This window comes from Peromyscus eremicus, chromosome 12 (genome assembly GCF_949786415.1).
Source record: "Peromyscus eremicus chromosome 12, PerEre_H2_v1, whole genome shotgun sequence".
Taxonomy (NCBI): Eukaryota; Metazoa; Chordata; class Mammalia; order Rodentia; family Cricetidae; genus Peromyscus; species Peromyscus eremicus.
Genome location: NC_081428.1, coordinates 38,950,906 through 38,972,725, shown reverse-complemented (window position 1 = coordinate 38,972,725; position 21,820 = coordinate 38,950,906). Strand labels below are relative to the sequence as shown.

General features: G+C 42.0%; 2 protein-coding genes across 4 annotated transcripts in view; both read right to left on the bottom strand.

Annotated features, from left to right (window-relative positions):
• Adgrg7 (adhesion G protein-coupled receptor G7) overlaps window positions 1-2,965 on the bottom strand; it is a 54,547-nt gene extending 51,582 nt beyond the window's left edge. Inside the window, exon 1 of the mRNA XM_059277461.1 lies at window positions 2,851-2,965. Within this exon, the coding sequence (XP_059133444.1) occupies window positions 2,851-2,965 (115 nt within the window). The remainder of the gene's footprint in view (window positions 1-2,850) is intronic.
• Window positions 2,966-17,025: 14,060 nt separating this feature from the next.
• LOC131922754 (transmembrane protein 45A-like) overlaps window positions 17,026-21,820 on the bottom strand; it is a 75,702-nt gene continuing 70,907 nt past the window's right edge. For 2 of the 3 annotated variants that reach the window (XM_059277593.1, XM_059277592.1), the window contains exon 6: window positions 19,343-20,366. In XM_059277593.1, the coding sequence (XP_059133576.1) occupies window positions 20,216-20,366 (151 nt within the window). In that variant the 3' untranslated portion in view covers window positions 19,343-20,215. Of the gene's footprint in view, window positions 17,548-19,342; window positions 20,367-21,820 lie in introns of those variants that run through there. The other variant, XM_059277594.1, reaches the window with a different exon arrangement.

Here is a 21,820-nt window from a genome sequence, read left to right as displayed (position 1 = left end):
GAGCCGAAGCATGACTCCTAATGCACACTCCACACACTGCAAAAATACGTGAGAATCATAAACACGAAGACAACAGACTTCCCAGAGACTACAGCAGAACGCTCTGACTGTCATGCTTACTGCACCATTGTGAACTGGGATTTTCAGCTCTTGTTGTCTCAAAAAAAGTGAATGGATTTACTCTGGTTTCCTGTGTGCGTCTGAGAACAGAACCACTGAGACCATCATGACGCAGGTTCAAACCCAGTGTGGTACAGCCAGTGTTGCACAGCTATATAAATGCAAAAATGTTCTCCCAGCCTTGGTTCCTCCATTTGTGACGCAAGAAAACTGACACCTGCTTCCAATGTAGGTGTCAGGACTAAGTGAGATAAGACGTGTGAAGTTCTGAGTGTGCTGTCTTGGTCATGGTAAGAGCTTCTGAAGTTGTCAGGTATATAAAAATCCAATGTAAAAATCAATACTCCCACTGTAGCCAAATAGAAGCTTTTCATTGGAATTTTCTCAGAATGGAAGTTGGAAGTTTTCTGTATTTTTTCTGGTTTCTTTTTTTTCCATAAACAGTCTTATTTCTTATTCTGCTCAGGATGTTGTTGAACTCCGAGCAATCCTCCAGCCTCAGCATCCTGAACACTGATACTGTGAGCCTCTATATGCCTAGCATGGAAGCTTTTTATTTTTGTTTTCCTTCTGTTTTTCACAAAGAAGTTACCATTTTTCATGAAAAAAAAAACCCATTATGTTTATATGAAATGAATTTTGAATGTGGTAATTTAGACACAACTTGATGTATGCATGAATATGCATTTTTTAAATAAGACACTTATGATCAGTCAGGCATGTGGGATCATGCCTGTAAACCCAGCACTTGGGAGGCTGAAATAGGAAGATCATTATGAGTTGAGGTCATCCTGGGATACATATTGTGAGTTCCAGGACAGCCCAAACTATAAGCAAACAAACAAAGAAAGCATTCACGGTTACATTGGTTTCTCTGAGATATGCATGAACTCTGTCTCTAAGAAAAAAATAATTTAAGAACAATTGATAATTAAGTAAGGGACTAAAGAGGAAACACTACACAATGACATCAAATGAGATGGGTAGAATGAAATGATGGGAGGGAAAGAGATGAAATACCCAGCAGTTCATGGAAAAGAATAAAACAAAATAGAACAGAATTAAACAGAACTAAACAAAAAAGAAACAGAACTAAAGCACATTCCAAATAAAATTCACAAGTCAGGAAGCAACAGCAAACAGTATCAGTCTTCATCCCCACCCCCACCTGCCACTCCACTCTTTTTTAAATAGTGATAACCCTCTAGTTTTCCACTGGCTTTACCCCAAAGCTGAAGGATATCCCTTATATAAAGAGTCAACTGAAAAACTAACCAAGGACAAAGCTCATCTTTCCGAGGCTCTGGTACGTTACTACTCTGAGAAACAGGACTTTTATTACTCTTTATATTTCCTTCAGGGGCCTTAGCCCTCTAGGAGCTAGAGGTGTGTCCACAGGTAAGCAGCTCTTCCTAAGCCTTTGACTATTATACAGTTTCTGTTCTCCGGTCTGTACTGTTCCTCATGTGCTTTGTACTTTGTCCCTGTCTGTAATGGTTTGGTTTAACTGTGTCATTTCTAAGTCACAAGTTTTCCTTTAAAAATAGATGTCATTATGAATAGCAGCAAGAAGGAAGAGATTTCTCAAGTATCTCCTTTAAGTGAGATCTTACACATTTAATAAGTCTAACAGTGAGAAAGACTCTTATGGTTTTCTTAAAACTGAGTTAAAGTATTTTACAAAGCTCACAGTTTTAATCTTACTCTTTTGCCCAGCTTAATTTCTTCCTCGAGTTCTTTAACTGCTGCCAACACAGTATTCTCTGAATTCCAGTCTTCCTGGGTGGAGTAGGGATGGCTCCGTTCCAGGCTACCTCTTCAGCAACAGCCAATGTCGACCATTTGTTCTCAGCACGGGAGTCTGCAGCCTGGCACCACTGGACCAAGGCAGCAGTTCCTGCCTTCCCTGAGGGCAGACTGTTCCTCCCTACTGGCACTGGTTACTTCTATCTATTCAGTTTCTCATGTTCTGCATGTCAACTTCCAATCCCTTTATAAGCAGTGGTTCTCAACCTTCCTAAACAGTTTCTCATGGTGTGACCCCCAACCATAAAAAAATTATTTTTGTTGCTACTTCATAACTGTAATTTTGCTACTTTTATGAAACGTAATGGAAATCTGCGGTTTTCAGTGGTCTTAGGTGGGGGTAACAACCCACAGGTTGAGAACCACACCACTGTTTTATAGTGACTCTCCAGAAGCCAAGGGATGCAGCATTGGAATCATTGAAAATGTACTTTTGAGTTCCCAAGGGCTCCGTTTTAACACCATCATTATAACACAACCACACTATTACCTCTAAAGTTCCTTCTTGAGATGAATTTCTATGTGGGTGCTACATAGTTGCTACATGTTTGTATACATGGTTGCTTGGGAGTCTGTGCTCATAACTATTTGCCTTTCTAGGATTTAGCTAAATAAACCCAAATACATGTTGTTAATAATTTCTATTATTACTCATTCTATCAACTCAGGAATTAAAATAGCACAAAGAAGCCAATTCAAAACTCATTCTTCACCCTGCTTACTCACACACAAGCATATTTTTATACATACGGCTGCTAGCCACTAACCATCAACCAACTGCTGTCTTACACTCCATAAGTGGCATTGTAGAAGGCAGCCATTGCCTGGACAAGGTCCTCCCCAGCACTGATATATCAGGTGACAGAGTCAGAGGTTCAACCCCCACCCACCCCGCCCCATTGGACTATAACAGGGTGACATTACCTCTTTGGATCCTTACTGTCAACCTCCAGATGCCCAGTCCCAGAACAACACCCGTCAGCAGCCCACACACAATAGCCACCAGCACCCGGACGTTGCAGGAATGACAGGAACGCATGCTGAAATCAGGCCACTGCGCCACTCAATGTGAAACAGCTAGCTTCTCCTTTAGTCAAGAATTTTAATCAGAGACCGTTATAAAACATGGAAAGAATCCTTCCTTTCAGTGGTCTGTTGGGCAGGCGTTCTCATGTTTGAAGAGTTTTGAAGTTAATTCAGCATAATGTAGTTGGAATCCCTGAATAGAAGGTGTGTTTCTGCTTGCAGTGTGATCATTCTTCAGCGAGAGAGACCAAGTGACCAGGGCTCTCAGAAAAGGAAACCTACTCAAGGGCAATAAAGAAGGGGAGGGATCAGCCTAGAGGGTCAAAGGGTGACTCTCCAGACAAGAAAGACAGTGAAGGAAGGAGGCAAGCAAGGAGAAGCCAGAGAGGAAGTCAGGAAGGCAACGGATCGCTCTGGTTGTCTATAGCTCAGCTAGGTGCTTCAGGATGTTTGCACACCCTCTTGGAGAAATGAAGTATGTTGTCAAGTGAAAGGATCAATGGCAGGAGCCACGTATGACTCCTCTGCTTGCATTTCCTTAAGGAGCCTGCATTCTAGAAAGTCTAGCCTAGAAAAGAACCAAGTACGATGACATCTTCATTTAAAACTGTGGTTCTCAACCGGTGGATCATGACCCCTATGGGGGTCAAGTGACCCTTTCACAGGGGTCACATATCAGATAACCTGCATATCAGATATTTACATTATGATTCATAATGGTGGCAAAATAACAGCTACAGAGTAGTGATGAAAATAATTTTATGGTGGGGGGTGGGTCACCACAACATGAGGAACAATACATTTCTGTTATTTAAGCCACACACTTTGTAGTACTTAGTTACAACAATCTTAGGAAAGAAATCTTCTCCGAATAAACTGCTACCTCTACTGGAGCTGTGACTCTTGGGACCCAGCATTCCTCTCCTCTGGCCCTCTCTAGTCTCAAGTGAAGTCACTAGTGGGTGCTCATGTCACCGAGGCTCTGCTGCTGGTGGACGAATCAATGCCCTGACTGTCCCTCCGTTCATTTAGACCCGTGATGGTTAAGAGCCTTCAGCATGTCAGGACTGTCACAGGCAGGGACAAGTCCTCAAAGGACTCACATTCTCCCGGGGTGAGAAACCAGGGAGTCACCCCTGATAAGACAGATCGCAGCTGTTAAAGATAGCAAATGTAATTACCACAGAGTACTCTCCTGGGAGTAGTAACCACAGACTTATAAAATACATTTTACATCTAAACTGATTATCTGTTTACCCCTCAAAGTTATGTATTATCCCCCAATTCTCAGTAATACTTACTTTCTAAAGTACAACTTTGGGGGGATATTAACATAAAGTCTTAATTTTATTTCATCCTAGAACTTCATGAAAACACAATGTGTCACAAAATGAAAGAATTTAGAGATTGCTACAGAAGAGCAAAACAAATGAATCTATGTTCATTATCTGCTTGTTGTGAATATATTATAATACTTATTCCCATGTGTCTATATTATCTACCAAAAGTGACTAGAGTAGGGTACATTAAAAAAAATCTTCACAGAAATCCAAGGGATCTGAGGTATAGGAAATTTAAAAATTCTTTATGCCCTTTCTGTGGTATGTACAGTACATATGTATTTTCAATTGGTATAACATACATATTACCTTTTCAATATTAAAAATCACAATGTTCCATAAGTAATAAACTAAGAAGATGAATTATTACCTATTAAACAGAAAATACATCAAGCATAGCTCTATATACATTTCATGTCCTTGCCTCATCAGTTTCATAACACAATGCTTTCCCCAGTGCAGAAACAAAGACGAGGTTAGAGACCACTGCAAGGGGAACTCTGTGGTGTTCATGAAATGTGTTCATGAAATGAAAGACTGAGCAGTCGATACCAGGTCACGCGCAAAGTTAAAAGATGTCCTGTGTGCAGTGTCCTGCAGCCTCCGGCGTGTGCGTATGCATTGCCTGGTTCCCAGTGTTTCTTAAGCCAGAACTCCCTTCTCAAGAAGACCCTCTTGAAGATGTCATTCTACAGAATATGCTATGGAAACCCTGCTTTGTGTGGAAGAGGCTGGTTATTGCTGAAGAGGATGACTAAGGAAACAAATTGTGAAGCCCATGGTTACCCTACCAGGACGTTAGTTTTGGTTTTGGTTTTTTTTTTTGTTTTGTTTTGTTTGTTTTGTTTTTTCCTCCTTGCAAGGTCACACACATTTTGAAGGGGAGGGTGCCCAATGGCTGGAAAACTGATTTGGTGATTCTTCCCTCAATCAGGAACCCTGGGATACTGCAATGACCATAGCTTCATATAACTTTGTCTCTTTGGCTACATCATTGAATTCATAAGGTTGTCCCTTATTTGCTAAGAACACTAGAAATTTATGGAATGGAAAAAATCCAAGGCATAGAAATTCAGATGTTTGCATTTATATAAGGACATGAATTATGGGCATTAGATACACCAAAATGTGGAAATGGTCACTCCTATGGTTTGGATAAGATGTATCCCTTCCCAAAAGTACATTTATGGCAAAGCTGGCCCCCAGAAGGTGGCACTATTTTGGTAGGAGATAGAGACTGGCCAGACGTAGTAGGTGACAGGAACATATCCTTAGGATCTACGTCATGCCCTGCCCTCCCCCTCAGTCTCTTTTTCTTTCTCTCCTGTCTTCCATGAGGTAAAACGACTCCTCTATTACAAATTCTTGCTGCTATGATGCTCTCCTCAAGCACATGGGACCCCCCCTCAAAAAAAACCAAAAACCAAACAAACAAACAAACAACAACGAAAACCCCATGGACTCCCTCAGAAATGGAACCAAACCATAGCTTTCCTCCTTTAATTTGTATTTGTCAAAGATTTCCCCACACGGGCTCAAAAGTCACCAACACAGCCACTATTTTATATGCACATAAGTCAAGAAGACAAAGAAGAAAAAAAGAAAAATGGGAAATGATTTATTTATTTATTCTACTCAAAGCATGCTTTGTGATGAACATGTGGATAAAATAATAATCCAGAGGGACAGGTCCATGTTGTCGCATAGCTGCCACTCAGGGAGACTTGGGGTTGTGTTTATGCTGTCACCAATTTGTTTCATGGTATCACACAAAGCACACGAAATCCAGGCCTCCATGTCTTCATATTGTACATAGCCGCACTAGACCTCTCATTCCTGTGCATTTTAGTCATAAAGGCTTCATCTGAATAAGAGCAAGGAAAGTGTTTTATTATGTGTCAGAGGGACTATGACTCAAAGTGGGTGTCAGTGACCAAGTAGAGTAATGAGAACATCTATAAAAGGGAGATTCGCTTAAGCTGCCACACCCAAAGCAGGGTGAAGAGGCATTTATGTGCTGAGGATGAGTAAGCCAGTATGAAAGGTCAATGTCAAGTAGGGGAGACAATCACTCATGTGTGACACTGAATGTGGGAAGTCAGAGGTAGAAAGGAAGAAGAGGGCATCCTTTGGAGATCAAGCATCCCTTCACAGGTGACCCACTTAGCATGGGAAGTCTGTGGCTGAGTTAAGTGAGGAAGACATCTGCAGCATTGGCAGACTTGGCTAGGGCACGTGTAAGGAGGAAGGGCACCCACACATGGATGTAGGTGGCAGAAAAGAGCAAGATTAGTTGCATGTAGGATGATAGGTCAAACAGGTAAGCATATGAACAGTGAAGCCAACTACTACTTCTGAGCTTCCTGAGATGTGTAGGTTTTGTTAACTTCCTGAGTTGTATAGGTTTTGTTAGCTTCCTGAGTTTTGTAGGTTTTCTTAACTTCCTGAGTTGTGTAGGTTTTCTTAACTTCCTGAGTTGTGTAGGTTTTCTTAACCTCCTGAGTCTTGTATCTCTCTTGCCTTCAGAAGACAGTATTCAGATGAAATAGCTATAAAGCACAGTCTCTCCTATTGTTTGCAGTTCTCTGGAGAACTAATACCAGGAATGTTTTGCAATAAGGCATTTTGAAAGACAAGAGGCCCACAATATAAAGAGTATGCAAATCAAGAACACTCAAAGAATCTATGATCTAGATAGAGTACAGCTGTGTTAGTTTGCTTTCTGTTGGTGTGATAAGACAATGACCATGACCAAGACATAACACTGGGACAAATGAGCTTTATTTTCACTTACGGTTTCAGAGGGATGAGAATCCATTGTGGTGGGGCAGAGGAATGACAGCAAGCCACAGGCATAGAAGCAGAGCAGTTACAGGAAGCTGAGACTGAGAGCTCACATCTTCAAATGTAAGCACAAAGCAGAGATGGTGAACAGGAAGTGGGCAAGACTATAAGCACCCACAATCTGTCCCCTGTGATATTCTTCTTCCAGCAAGGCTCTCCCAAAGGCCTCACAACTCCCTCAAAGACCACCTCCAACTGGATACCAAGTATTCAATTAGGGAGCCTACGAGGGGCATTTCTCATTTAAACCACCACAGCTGGTATATTAAGAATACCAAAGACCATGCAGAAATCACTGATCAACAAATGATTTTCACTACAAGTGTGAACAATCCTAGCCGAGGACTGTTTTAATGACAGCAGGATAGATTGAGGAAGCACATCAACTTGATGGAACCATAAACCAGTATAAATAACCAAACCAGGCTTCCAAAATGTTTTTCATGAAAGATGATGCATTTCATGGATGGTAATAAATCTGGGAAATATCTTTATACTTGATATTTACTGAATACCCTCAATATACTATTCCCAGATCAAGTGCATGCTGTCTTTTGACATCCAAATCATTAAGTTCAAAACTAATGTTAAAGTAATGGGAATCTATCAGCTTTCTAAGGATGCTTTAATGAAATACCACAAGTTGAGTATCCTGAAGGACAGATTATTGCCTCAAAGCACTAGAAACTGAGGATCCTGGTGCTGGAAGAATCGCATGCCTTTGGAAGGTGCTAGGCAGAGATCTGTCTGGTCCTTGTCTGTCTGTCTCCCAGCTTCTGGTGTTTGCTGTCACTTGGTACTGTTCTTTGGTTTTTCACTGGCAGGTCATCATACTGAAATCAGTCTTTATGATCACATGGTCTTCTCAATCTCTTTCAATTTACCCCTTCGCTAAGGGTTTTTGTCATAGTGAGCTGGAGGTTACCTTACTCCAATGAGTATACGTTTCACCATACCTAAAACCAGGTGACATTCTGAGGCACGTGGGTGGAGGATAAGTCTTCAAAATATGAAGTAGAGGAAGCTGGGAGACAATTAAATCTATAACAATGCATTTCTGTATTAAGAAATTAAAATATAAGACTTTTAAAATTAGTCTAAATTCTACCTCTGTTTTTAAGTAATATTTTTATTTATTCCTTGAGGATTTTGTAGATGTATTTTGGTTATATCCATTCTTTAATCTCCTTCTCCAACCCCTTCTAGAATTCCCAACTTGTCTCCTACCAACTCCATGTCCTTTTTTTAGACCAGCTGTGACCAATTAGTGCTGTACATATGCACATGGGTATGCGGCCATTCCCTGAAGCATGGGAAACCTACCCTGCCCTGGGCCATATTCCTGAAGAAAAGTTACTCTCTCTGCCCCACGAAGCCATCAACTGTCAATGGTTCTTCAGATGGGAGTGGGGCCTCATGTGTCCTCTAAAATCCGTGCTGGCACATTGCTCTGATTTGATTGTACATGGGTCTTATGTAGGTAATCACAGGACTGTGAGTTCATGTGTGCAATGATCCTGCTTCATCCAAAAGATTGGCAAATAGTCTTCCTTGGCCTCTGGCTCCTTTAGACTTTCTCTCAGCTCCCTCTCCATGTACATTGAGCCTAAGGGATTGGGGGTGGTATGAGGTGGTGATACAGATGTCCAGTTAGGACCCAGTACCCCGTAGTCACTTATTCTCTGCACTTTGGCTAATAGTGATGAGACTTTGTATTAACTGCCATTCCCTGCAAAAAGAAGGTTTCTGATGAAGGCCAAGAAGTGCACCAATCCATGGGCATTGAGATAGGGGTGGCTTTATACTGTCACTTAGCAAAATAATAGCGGTAGGTCCTCCCTTAGGATGTATGACCTCCCCAGCTACAAGTTCTTGGCCCAGTTTATAGTACGACACATGCATTATGTGCTGTTTGAAATGGGCCCATAAGCTAATCAAAAAGCAGTTAACCCCCATAACATTAATGTTGCTATTGCACCAATGGCGTATTCTGCCGGGCTGGCTGTTGTAGTTTACAGGTGCAGAGCTGGGTCAGAATCTTAAGGACTTTTCTCCCTCATCAGCTTGCATAGCACCTTCTGGTTCCACGAAAGCTAGCCAGCATGGAGGAAACTTCCAGTTCGGTACCAGCTTGAACTTCCGTGTCCCGTCACAAAAGCGTCTTCAGCAACAGACCTGTGGGCGACCCAAAGTAATGACGACAGCCTGTGTTGTGTCAGTGAGCTGACTTCTTTGGGTTTAGGAAGCAACTTCCGATTATGAGACGTTTTCCCACACTCTACCACTAGAGGGAAGCATCGTTACTATTAGTCTTTTCCTCTGGTTACCCTATTCTGTAGCACCTTTCAGGCCTCATCCGTTTACCCATTATGTAAACACATCAGAACATCAGATGTGGAATAAACGAGAGCAATTTCTTGCACTGGGGTGTAAATTGATTTTTATAATTCTTTCGTAAGTCCCTGGCTTGGATCACCAACTCTGCAGAAACAAACACATTTCTTAAGGGGTGGGAAGTGGAAAAGCATGTAGTGGGAATGTTTCCTAAGCACTCTTTTTTTTTTTTTTTTTTTTTTTTTTTTTTTTTTTTTTTTTTTTTTTTTTTTTGGTTTTTCGAGACAGGGTTTCTCTGTGTAGCTTTGCGCCTTTCCTGGAACTCACTTGGTAGACCAGGCTGGCCTCGAACTCACAGAGATCCGCCTGGCTCTGCCTCCCGAGTGCTGGGATTAAAGGCGTGCGCCACCACCGCCCGGCTCCTAAGCACTCTTGTTCTTACCATCCCGCTCCAGAACCCCTGGTTCAAACGCCAGACAAGTCAAAACTAGCTGGTGGCTTTCCCTTTGAACAGGATACTGTGAGAGAAACAAGGTCACCTGAGAAGTAACAGCCATCATAAAGCACTAGGAACCTGGGAAGTGGAAGGAGCTCCCTCTTCTGGTGTCAGAAGATACCTCCTTCTGTGAGCCTGGGCCGCTGATTTTTGAACCATCATTAACACTGATTTGGGGATTCTTTCCTAAAGACGAATGAATGTTGGTGAATTGCCACATGTGATGCTTAAACTTACTGAAAGCTGACACGGTGGGAGAGGAACCCTCCCTTGTCTCAGGTCCCAGGGTGTTTAAGTGACCTCTAAATCTCCCTATTCTATGGCATGTTGAACCCTTAACCCTGGAAGAAAGAAAAACAGCAAACAGCTGAGGATATTAAAACATTGTGCCCTTCTCATATGCCCCCAAAGCAATAGGGAGAGAGGGCCCTGCATCTTGCCTGGGTAAAAGAGTAGATTTGGCAGCTGCCATATGAGTGAGGGGGACCCGGATCTGAGGGCCCCAGAAAGAACTGGTCCCGCTCCTTGTAGGCTGCACTGGCTGAGCTAGCCGAGGCAGTGCTGGAGAGCCCATCCAGGTAGTGATAACGAGGGAAAGCTAGAGAGCTGACCAGCCCAGCTACCACCCAGGCCCAGAACCAGGGCTATGAGTTGACCCACCCCAACATCCACCTCATCTATGAACTGCTGGAGCATGTGAAGGGGACCAAACTACAGATCCAAAACAGCAGGATCTCCATGACACAGGACAACAACAGAATATCCAAGAGGAGCCCCAGTGAGACCCCATTATTGGTGAGAAACCAGAAGCCTCGAGCCAGATCAATAACTCACGGCAATGAACACTTGCAAGTAAATGAATGGACTAAACTGTGTGACTCCACAGGCCACACTACAGATTTCACGACAAGATTCTTCTTTTGTTTGTTTGCTTTTGTTTCTGTTTTTATTTTTGCCTTGTTTTGTTTCTGTGTTTTGTTTGTTTTTTTTCTTTTAAATTTGGTTTTGTTTAGGCGGAAAGGTCACAAGGGCAGAGGGAGGACGTGAGGGGACAGGGAGAGAAGTGGGATTGGAATGCATGATGTCAACTCCATAAAGAATCAATAAAAGGAAAATTTAAAAACAAACAAACAAAACCCATTGTGCCCTTGAGAATGGCAGGAGGGAGAAACTCTTTTAAAAGAGGTTGCTCTTGTTCATTCTATCCTGTGGTATTAAAAAAACGTACAGTGGGATGTGAAAGCAGCTCATTGATAAGAAAAAAACTTTGTTGGGAACTCCAGCTGAGTGTCTCAATGAGGCTTCACTAGTACATTGCTGTGGGGTGTTATAAGCTCCCAATTTAATAATGCCATCTTTGTTTGCTCTCAATCAGGCCACCCCAGCTGTCTCTGTCATATGTTGTCACCTGACTTGATGTTTTGCAATATATCTGCTGCCTTTGTCTATGTGACAATATTTGTTCTTTCTCTTTTATGTTTGCTATTTGTTTACTGAATGAACACTTTCAAAACTGGATGTATGAATATTACATATTATTTTCTGGACCATAGAGAGCATGAGCTTTCAGGGCCACCTTCCTTTCTATGCTCACTGCAGTGGGCAGAGATTCCGTAGCTGAAATAGCAGAGGCAAAGAGTATGGTCTTCTTCAGCCGTAGAGGAATGTCGAGGAGGAGGATGTTTCTAACGACAGAGGTTAGAACATGTGACACAGTGTTGGCTTTGCCTCTGGGCTTTAGAGAAAGTGACAGAAGAAGGAAGTCTGAAGTAGCAGGGGGGGAATGTTGTGAACACAGCCTCAACACACGTAAGTAGACCCTGCTTCAAGCAGTTCGTGTTAAAACTACTGATAGCTAGCCCTTTCACTGTTGGCCGAATTTAAAAGAGAGTGCGCTACAAGCCATCAAGACATATTGTTTCAATAGGTATGAAAAGTAAATGGTCCTATCAGATAGGAAATGTACATGTGGAAAATGTAGGATTATGTCAACTTCACGAGTCTTTATACCTCACAGATGGTCCATTTAAATCTCATGTTTAAACACACACATGTTAATTGGGATGGCTTCCCACTCATCTCAATGGGGGCTTCTTTGTGTACTGTACCATTCTGAGGGAACATTCTCTGTGAGTGTCTGTCCTCCGGTAGGCTGTCAGAGGACCCCAGAGCAGCCAACACACAAAGGTGCCATTATGTACCACATCATTCCTCGAGCATCTGACATCCACAGAGTGGGAGCTGAGGCTTGGAACCAGGCACGCCTCCTTATAGTTCCTCTTAGCTTCTGTGTAAGATGAAGGAGGAAGATCTTCTGCATAAGTTTGTGTTCCAGGGAAGGTTGCCACCTCTAGAAAGGCTTAAAATGAAGGCTAAACAATAATGGAGTCTCGAGTGACGTGACAGGCTACAGGGCTGGACCTGAATGGTACACTCCCTGCACACAGAAGGTTGGGACACCTGTGTGGAGGATTTGGCACTTGGCACAAACAGAATTCAGGTTATGTTATGTGCTCTGAGAATCACTGTCAAAAGCAGTGACTGTCCCATTTGTTATCTTTGGCTTTAATATCTCACAAACATTGCCCGCCATAAACAACAAGCCTCAGAATAAAGTACAGAAATAAAAGGATCACAACCATTATTACATTGATGCTTTGTGCTAAAGGACTGTTGAAGGCATGTGCAGCATTGTAGATGTCTGTAACTTATAAATTATTTTGTCTGTTCAGATTTAAACCAGTTTACAAATGTACAATTGATTCATAAATTTGGGAACATAGTTCTACAAAATCTCACCAGGTCGATAACACTATTGGAATATTCAGTAAGACTTAAATTTCTTCAGCTTTATTTATGAATTTAACAAATTAGGTCTGTAAAAACAGTAAAGGCTTAAGAAAGTTTATTTGTTAGTGAAAATAAAGATATGTAAAATATTTAGTTGACTACCACAAATGAATTTGAAGGTTTGAAGAAAAATCTATTGAAGTCTTAGAGTAAAACACCTTGAAATTGTCTGTGCTTAAAATTGGAACAATAGAGATTGGGAGTGCCAGCCTACTGTTCTTACCTTTCATGTGAAAGGCTCTGAGCTGGAATGTTTTCAAATTTACTTTAAGAGGACTCCATTTTGAGATTTTTTTTTTTTAACTGGGTGAATCTAGAAGCCTAGTTATTCTACCCATTAAATAGCTCTCGAAAGCACATATCCCTCTAAGCTTAAAGCAATACTCTCTTTTCATTTACATTTATTTTGGGGAAATTCAGATTTTTGTATGCCTGTCCTCTAGTCTTTTACTTTTCTTTATCTGTATTTAACAGAATACAAAATTTGGGGGTCTATTTTCCATGTGTATTAATTTTTCTTTTATCAATTCTAGCAATCATTTACTTGTGTTTGGAAGAATTCTTTGCTTCATTTTATTTCTGGTTTTTCCTGTAATACAGTGATTGCTGCCTTGCCTAATTAATCCATATTCAAGATAGAATAAGCACCTTGGTAATCTCCTATAGTGATGAAGTGATATCAAGGTTAAGAGAAGTACAATCAGGATCTGGCTGCCTATTTCAAGATACAAGAAGATGTCGTCATTGCCAAGTCAAGGAAATTGGAGGTTACAAAGAGCACTGAGAAGCTGGTGCCCCACCAACAGCAAAGATTAACTCAGTACCTGCTCCCATCACTCACATTCCTGCCTGTACAATCAGTACATCGTTCCTACTGACTGATTAAAAGGGTTTCTTATTTAGTTTATGGTGATGTAGCATGAGATACTCATGAAAAGAAATATGGTAGAACTTCAGGAACTGAATCTTCAGGTTGGTGACAGCTGAGACAAAGCATGGAGTAAAGGGGGGAGGGGGACCCCTATCTTGTCCTGTCTTTGATGAAGTCTTGTCCTGGTACAGTCTAATCTTTTGGAAACATAAACACCATAATTTTGTGTAAAGGTGGAGCACGGGTGCCATTTTTCTTCATAAAAAGACCTCTGGGGAAGGAGCCTTGGCAAAATGGCACTGATCACCTCACTATTCTTTATTCTCCTTCCTGGGCTTGTTTTTCTTCACGTCACTGGTTGCCTCAATTTCTAGTCTTATATTTTACTTTGGTGTTTGTTTCCTGTTTCTCCCCCAGGAACGTATGCTGGAGACAACAACTCTGGCTTGAACATCACTCCATTCTTAGTACTTTTACTGAATACTTCCTAGCATTTGGAAATGGAATAATAAACATCTGCCGAATGACTGACCCCATTTCTACCTACCCCACAGGCTGTTGAGTATGGCTGAGATGCCTTTCTTCATTCTGTGTTCTAGAGCAGAAAACCATTTATACTTTTGTTATATTTGTCATTATTTTGAACAACTTACTGAAGTAGATTTTTTGATAAACCAAAATCTTTATAGATTCTACAAATTGACTGAGACTTCCTGGCACAGGGTAAAGGAAATAAATAAGAGACTTTCCTATTTTGGGCTTTAGATCCCAGTTTACTAATTTTTTCATGCTGTTCCAAAAACAGTATTCATGAAACACAACCTCAACAGTATAACCACACAATTGCAAGAAAAGTTTTATTTCAGGAACTGTATGAAGACATCCCCGAACTGGTCTGAGACCCAGAGGTTCTGAGAACTCCGAGTTGCATCTTATTTATAGTCTCTGGGTTCAAGCCTGGAGAAGTAGAGAACTTGCATTCATTGGCTTTCAAACTTCCACGTTTAACCTTGGCTGTGTTGTTAGACCTAGATATCAGTGACTTCTGTCTCAACTAACTGCAACTGGCTGTTCACTTGTTCCTTTGAAACTCAAATGCAACAGTCACAAAATGTTGTTAGACTAGAAAAGGACTCTTAACTCTGGGACGCACATGGGCAGAACACAATCCCCAGAGGACCATGATACATTGGTACTTCATATTCCAGAGTACGCTACTCTCTCATTGGTCAAGACCCACCTTTGGGTACCCACATCTGTCATTTTTTAAATCATTTTTGCCTTTGTATAATTTTTTTTTATAAAAAAAAAAGATTTTCTTTCCTTCTACATACCAACCTCTGTTCCCCCTCCCTCCTCTTCTCCCATTCCCCCCATCTATCCCCATCCCACCCCCATCCTCTCCTCATAGAGAGTAAGGCCTCCCTTGGGTAGTCAACACATGCTGTTATACCATGTTGGGGCTAGACCTAGCCCCTCCCTCCTTCATCAAGGCTGAGTAAGGCATTGCACTGTAAGGAACGGGGTCTAAAAAGCCAGTTTGTGTACCCGGGGTAAGTCCTGGTCCCATTGCCAGGGACCCACAAACACATCAAGCCATGAAACATTCACCCACATTCAGAGGGCCTAGTTTGGTCCCATGTACACTCCCCAGCTGTCAGTCCAGAGTCCATGAGCTCCCATTAGTTTGGGTCAGCTATTTCTGTAGTTTTTGTCCTTATGATTCTGACCGCCCTTGTTCTTATAATCCTTTCTCCTTCTTTTCAACTGAACTCCAGGATCTTGGCCAAGTGCTTGGCTGCGGGTCTCTGCATCTGCTTCCATCAGTCACTGGATGTAGGTTCTATCATGGTAATTAGGGTAGATACCAATCTGAGTGCAGGGGAAGGCTAGTTCAAGAACCCTCTCCACCATTGCTAGGAGTCTTAGCTGGGGACAATCTTGTGAGTTCCTGGGGTTTTCCCTAGCTGCAGATTTCTCCCCATCCCCTTAGTGGTGCTTTCTGTCAAGATATCTCTTTCCTTGCTCTCCCTCCCCATCTCTCCCCCATGTTCCCACCTCCCATCCCCTCTCATCTCCTCCCTTCTATTTCCCCCTCTCAGTTTGCCCAGGAGATCTTAACCCTTTCCCCTCCTGCGGCGATCCATGTGTGTCCCTCTTAGTGTCCTCCTCTTTACCTAGCTTCTCTGGGGTTGTGGATTGTAGCCTGGTTATCCTCTGCTTTGCTTCCAACATTCACTTATGATTGAGTACATATCGAGTACATGTCTTTCTGGGTCTGGGTTACCTCACTCAGGATAATTTTTTCTATCTTGTTTAACAAAATGAATACTCCCAGTTCTTGGGTCTGAAGAATATCATCACCTTTGTCTTCAGAACAGCTGTGATGTGTGACAGGGCAGCTTCTGGGTTTGCGGGAGTTCTGGAGTGCCAGAGAGCTTTGTGGGTTTCATTGTCTGTGTTTCAGCTCTGTGGGCACAGAGGCTATATCACTTCCCCCACATTTAGTACACCTCCCAGGATTCCTGCATCCTTTCCTTTTTCTGTTACAGTAGGCCTTTCTGTGTAACATGGGTTAAACTAGTTCTTCACTTGCTTCCATGAGAGATTCATCAAATGTGATCGTAAGGAAGGGTCCTTCTGCTTATTAAGTCACTGTGATCCCTTTACTTTAGAGTGAAGAATCATCTTTTTGGCCTTTTGACTAAGGTCAAGTGTAGAGAAGAGGATGTGTTAATTTGTGAGAGACATGGAGAGTGGGTAATGGTAGAGCCTGAATTATATGCATGAATTTTTTACTCACCACCGAGAGTTTCATGACCTACATGGCATATGGCTCTGACTTTTTAAACCTAGGATTATATGCCGTAGTTCTCAACTTTCCTAATGCCCTTTAATACAGGTCCTCATGTTGTAGTGACCCCCCACCATAAAATTATTTTCATTGCTACTTCGTAACTGTCATTTTGCTACTGTTATGAACCGTAATGTAAATATCTATGTTCTCTGATGGTCTTTTGAGGGTCATGACTTACAAGTTGAGAACCACTGGTATAAGGGCATGTTGTTTAATCCTTTACCTGTTTAACAGAGCAAATGGCAGAGTGGTTATGCTAGGCTATGCTAATACCACAATGCCCCTCTCCTAGTCTCTGACATCTTTGAAACCATGTGTCTTAATGTCATTACCTTTTAGAGAGCTCACAGGAAGACTTCTGGTCTACTTTTTGCATCAAGTTTCTCATATAAAAATGTCTCAAAGAAAGGAATTTCTGTATATGCAAGTTTTTCTGTATCATGTGAGGGTGAAGCATACTTCAATTAAAAAAAGTGAGGAGTTGAGGTTTTTGCACAGAGGTGCATGCGTTCATTTATTTCTCATTGTGGCAACAAGATAAACAAGTGAAATTCAACATTGAATGAATTACAAGTGATGGCAAGGTCATGAATCTTGATGGTATCTATCAGGAAAATAAAACAGATAATTTTCACAGTACAGACATGAAGCTACATATGACTTTGGAAAACTTATTGCTTCTGAATATCATGGCATGCACAATACGCAAAGTGAATTTATCACCCAAGGTACTTTTAAAGCGGTAAGAAAGTGAGACATTTAAAGTCCAATACTTTGAAGAAACTGGAAATACAAACAACATGGAGTCAGCCTCAGACAGCTGTTCTTCAAAGGTCAAGAGACAAACCCATCAACAAAGGCAGCGCAAAAAGAGGAGGCTTGTCTAGAAAGAACGGATGCCCCTCAAATTCACACTTCTTCCTCTGACTCGTGTTCACGGTCAGCGTTCTTCAGGAGTCCAACTTCCGAGGTGCACACCTTCTTAAGTCTAGATTTTACTAACCTGAGGGGAAAAAGAAAACCATCTCTGGTTACATGCTATCAAGGGTCAAAACTTTAGAGTAATATGCAGATCATTCCTACAACGAATAGAGGCAATCCCCAAAGTAAAATGATTTCTATTTGACTTGGAGATGCCCGAAAACGGGTGCAGACAACAGCAAAGGTCTAAGTAAACGGGAAATGTGTGGCTCTCAGATGCATGACGAGATCGCTTAGTTATGCACAACTGATCATTCATAAAACAAGCAGGAGACTCTATTGACTGTGATAAACGTGACAGTGGTGGAACATCTACATCAAATCCACAACTACCTACAGACCGCAAAGAGACGTCATTTCCTGTAAGGAAGTACAGTCCAAGTGAAGGCCCATGTCAAGCCTGGGCTGAATGTCTCTTTATGACAAGTTTCTTCAGCCTGTTTACATTCTGATTTTTATTTTCTCTCTTCCCTTTGCCAGTTCAGTTCTGGCCTGTTCTAGTCACACAGTCCATCATTCCCTGTGCTCCGATCCCACACAAAAGCTTCACAAGCACTTCACTGGCTTCATCCCGTCTGCTGGCGCAACCCTAGCCAGAGTCAGAAGTGATTCTAACCTATGACATTGACGCATTGGACACACCACTGACATGTGGAGCAATCTGACAGGTCATGTCACTCATCTGTCAATAGAGGTTACCAGTTCTTCAGCCACTGCCAACTAATGTGAACACTCCAATAAACAGCAATTGAGCAGAATCAATAATTTCTGTTGACGCAACAGCCAAGAAAAAAACTGCTCAGTCATTTGCCTTAATTATTGACTACTGATTTTGCTCATACACACCAAGCCACTTCCATTTTGAAAGGCTGATTGATGCTCTGTAACAGGTTAAGGGCCGGTTACAAAAGCCCACACATCCTTTCCACATAGTACCACATCCATCCATGTAAGACTAAAGGGATTAATCAATTATGTTCATTTCTGAAGACTCGTGTGGAAAACGAAACAACTCCTGGCTGCTTTACTGGGAATGAAATGTTAGCACAGGCCCAGTTCCACCCACTGTTTCCTGGTCTTTCTCTCTGGATTGTAGCTGCTGCTGCTGTAAGCCACTAAGCTCGGCCACACCTTTATCGGGCTCTAGGCACCTGGAGCCCACATGGAGAAATGGTTCTGTGAGGCAGGGTGAGAGCGGGGATAATGACAAGGAGCTGTAGCCCGGCATGGTGGTGCACACCTTTAAACCACCACTCAGAAGGCAGAGGCACATGGATCTGTGAGTTCGTGGCCAGCCCGGTCTACATAGAAAGTTCTAGGCCAGTCAAGACCCCATAGTGAGATCCTGTCTCAAAAACAAAACAAACCCCCCTCAAAATAACACCCCCAATAATAATAAATAAATAAATAAATAAATAAATAAATAAATACCCAGGCACAATCGCCAGTTACTAGAATGGGGGAAATTGGGGGACTCAAGGTCAGGGTGCGACCTTGCTCTTGCTTCATGTTCTCATAAATCACTATGAAAAAGAGCAGAGCTGACACAAAAGTTATTTCTAAGAAACTCGATGTGCCCGGTGTGTTAGCAAGCCCTGATTTGTTTTTCCCAATGGCTCACCAGACTCACCATGTGGAAAACCTGTCGGAAAATAGGCAATGCTTCCTTACTCATAGGCAAGGGCTATTGAAATAGTTATTTGCAAGAGAAGTACATACATATATCTTTATATGTGTGTGTATATATATATATATATATACATATATATATAACACATTAAATATGCACTAATATTTCCAAACAGATAGGTCTCACTGACAAACTTATACAATCAAGACTTCAGGCAGGGGATAGAATGAGGCAATCTTGAACCACTATTTTGCAAAACTAGGACATTTTGCATCATCTTTCAAGGGTTTCGGGAGGAGAATTCAATAACTTAGAGGTGCTTGTGTGGCAGCCGTTGTGCTATGTCAAACAACTTGGACACAATGTCTGACATGTAATGACTTGTGGATAAGCAACCACTTCATAGTCAAACCCTGACAAAAGGAGTTTCAAGCCTCCTTAGTCTCAAAGTTAGCACTGAATTCGTTTTTCATTGAAAGACAATATTGAATTTTTTTTTTAAATGCTGAATCTTTGTGGTATTTTAAAACTGTTGCTTAAATATGTATCAAAATAGCTCAGGGAAAGTTGAACTCCTGGTCTTACCAATATTAAAGGAAAATCAAGAAACATATAAAATATAATTTCCAAACAAATGAAGGTTGTATTTAAGTACCTTTGAAGTAGAAATCTAGTAAACAGCTAACAAATGTTAACTGAGCACTTACTATATGTCTGGCAATGTACCAGTCAGTATGGGGATATGAAAATGATTGTTTTCACGTGCAGGTATAGTCTAGCTGTCGGGACCGGCTAATGGGGGCAAGTAGTCAATGTCACAATTTATATGTGACAATATTCAAAGTCAAAGTACTGCTGAAGCTCAGGAGACAGACCAACATGGGCCAGAGGAATTACAGAAGGTGTCAAAGAAGAGATGGGCATCTAGTGTGACTGTACCAGGTAAAGGGAACTGTCTGGTCAAAGAGATTAGAGCAACATGTGGTGGGGATTGGGAGAGGTTGGAAAATAAAACTGGAGTTTCTGGTTTCTGGGGACCTGTTAGTGGACAAGCCATGTATTAGGCATCTGAAGGCTTTTGAAACATGAAGAGACAGTAGTCATCTGCTGGCTCTGGAGGGGAGCGGACACGAAGTAGAGTTTTTCCTTGCATCCTGGTACTGTTCCTGAAGACTCCCCAGCCCCTAAGAAGATGAGGCCCAGATGTCAGCCTGGAACAACAGGGGAAGAGAGCAAGACTCAGTAGCCCAGCCAGCCTTAACAACGAGCTGATGCACATGCTTTGGGGGAGGGAAACGGAACGAACAGAAACAACCCGAAGGAGGAGGAAGAAAGCAGCTACAGAACGAAGTGAGCTGCTCCAAAGCCGAAGAGGGACGTCTGGGAGCTGGATAAGGCAACAGTTCAAGTTTCTCTTTCAGAGCCCCAGTGTCACAGTGGCTCCAGTGTCCAGCTCAGAGGAGGAGGGCTGATCTGGAGCCCACGCCCAGAGGACGCAAAGCTGGTTGCAGTAGAAGCTGGCAAATCATGGGGCCCAGAAAGAGCGACTACATTCCGGGGGTCTGGAGAGCCTGCAAGGTGTGCAACACTATCTACATGTTAGTATTCGGATCAACTAAAAGTAATCCGGACTGTGTCACATTATAAGCTCTGGGGAGCTGGTATCCACCATGCCGAACACTACATACACATTACTGCAGTTGTAGAGTATTTCACCTAGTGTAGCCGTCTGAAGAATCAAGTATTGGAGTCTGCATGTCCAGTAATTAGAGTCAGTCCAGCCCAGTGTGCTTCGGCACTAACCACCCTGGAAACCACAATCAACCACTTTCCTTTTTGCTCATTTTTGAGCTCACATTACCTTTCAATTTGTGAGGCGCCTTCCTTGAGCTCCTTCTTTCTACTACTTTGACTTGCTGTATTCTATTTTAATTGTCTACCTCTCTGATCTGCCCTGGTTACAGGACAACAACATCCCCCATGGGAGGGTCTCCACCTCATATTGTTATACCAAATAGAGAGGAAGAGGGAGGCAATACAGACAAGGAGACAAGACCATTTGCTGAGTTTTCACATCTTCAGGAACGTAAGTACACAACCTCAGTTAGGTTCTATTATCTCTATTTAGTAAACAATAAGATTCATATTTATTGTGGTTGAGTAATGAGTCAGAAGTCATAGCCAACAGGCCATAGAACTAGGAATATGTGTTCTCAGCAATCTGGTGTGTTGCTCTTCACCTGCTCACAAAGTTAGATCAGGATTCTTGTATAAAAGAATGCACCATTCAACTTTTGGAAAAATTAGAGTTACTGTCTTATTTAATTTGATTTGTATACATTTGTCAAAGAAAGGTCCCAAGGTTATGAAATGGGACAATTAAAGTGTGTGCACATAAGTAAGCGGAGGTCTCATTGCACATAAGGGAACTGGCAATCCAGAATAGAAGCCCACATACATGAAGAGACAGAGGTCCAGAGAGCATGCTGTAGAATAGGGCATGGGTTGGAGACACAGCAACCATATCACTAAACTATTACAACTTTAAGTCAACATGGACATTTTTGCTGGCCATTTCTTTGTGTAGAGATAACTTTCTAACGTCCTAGCCCAGCTTATGAGAAGGTAAGAATAAAACCTTCCTTTTGAATTTAACATTCAACAA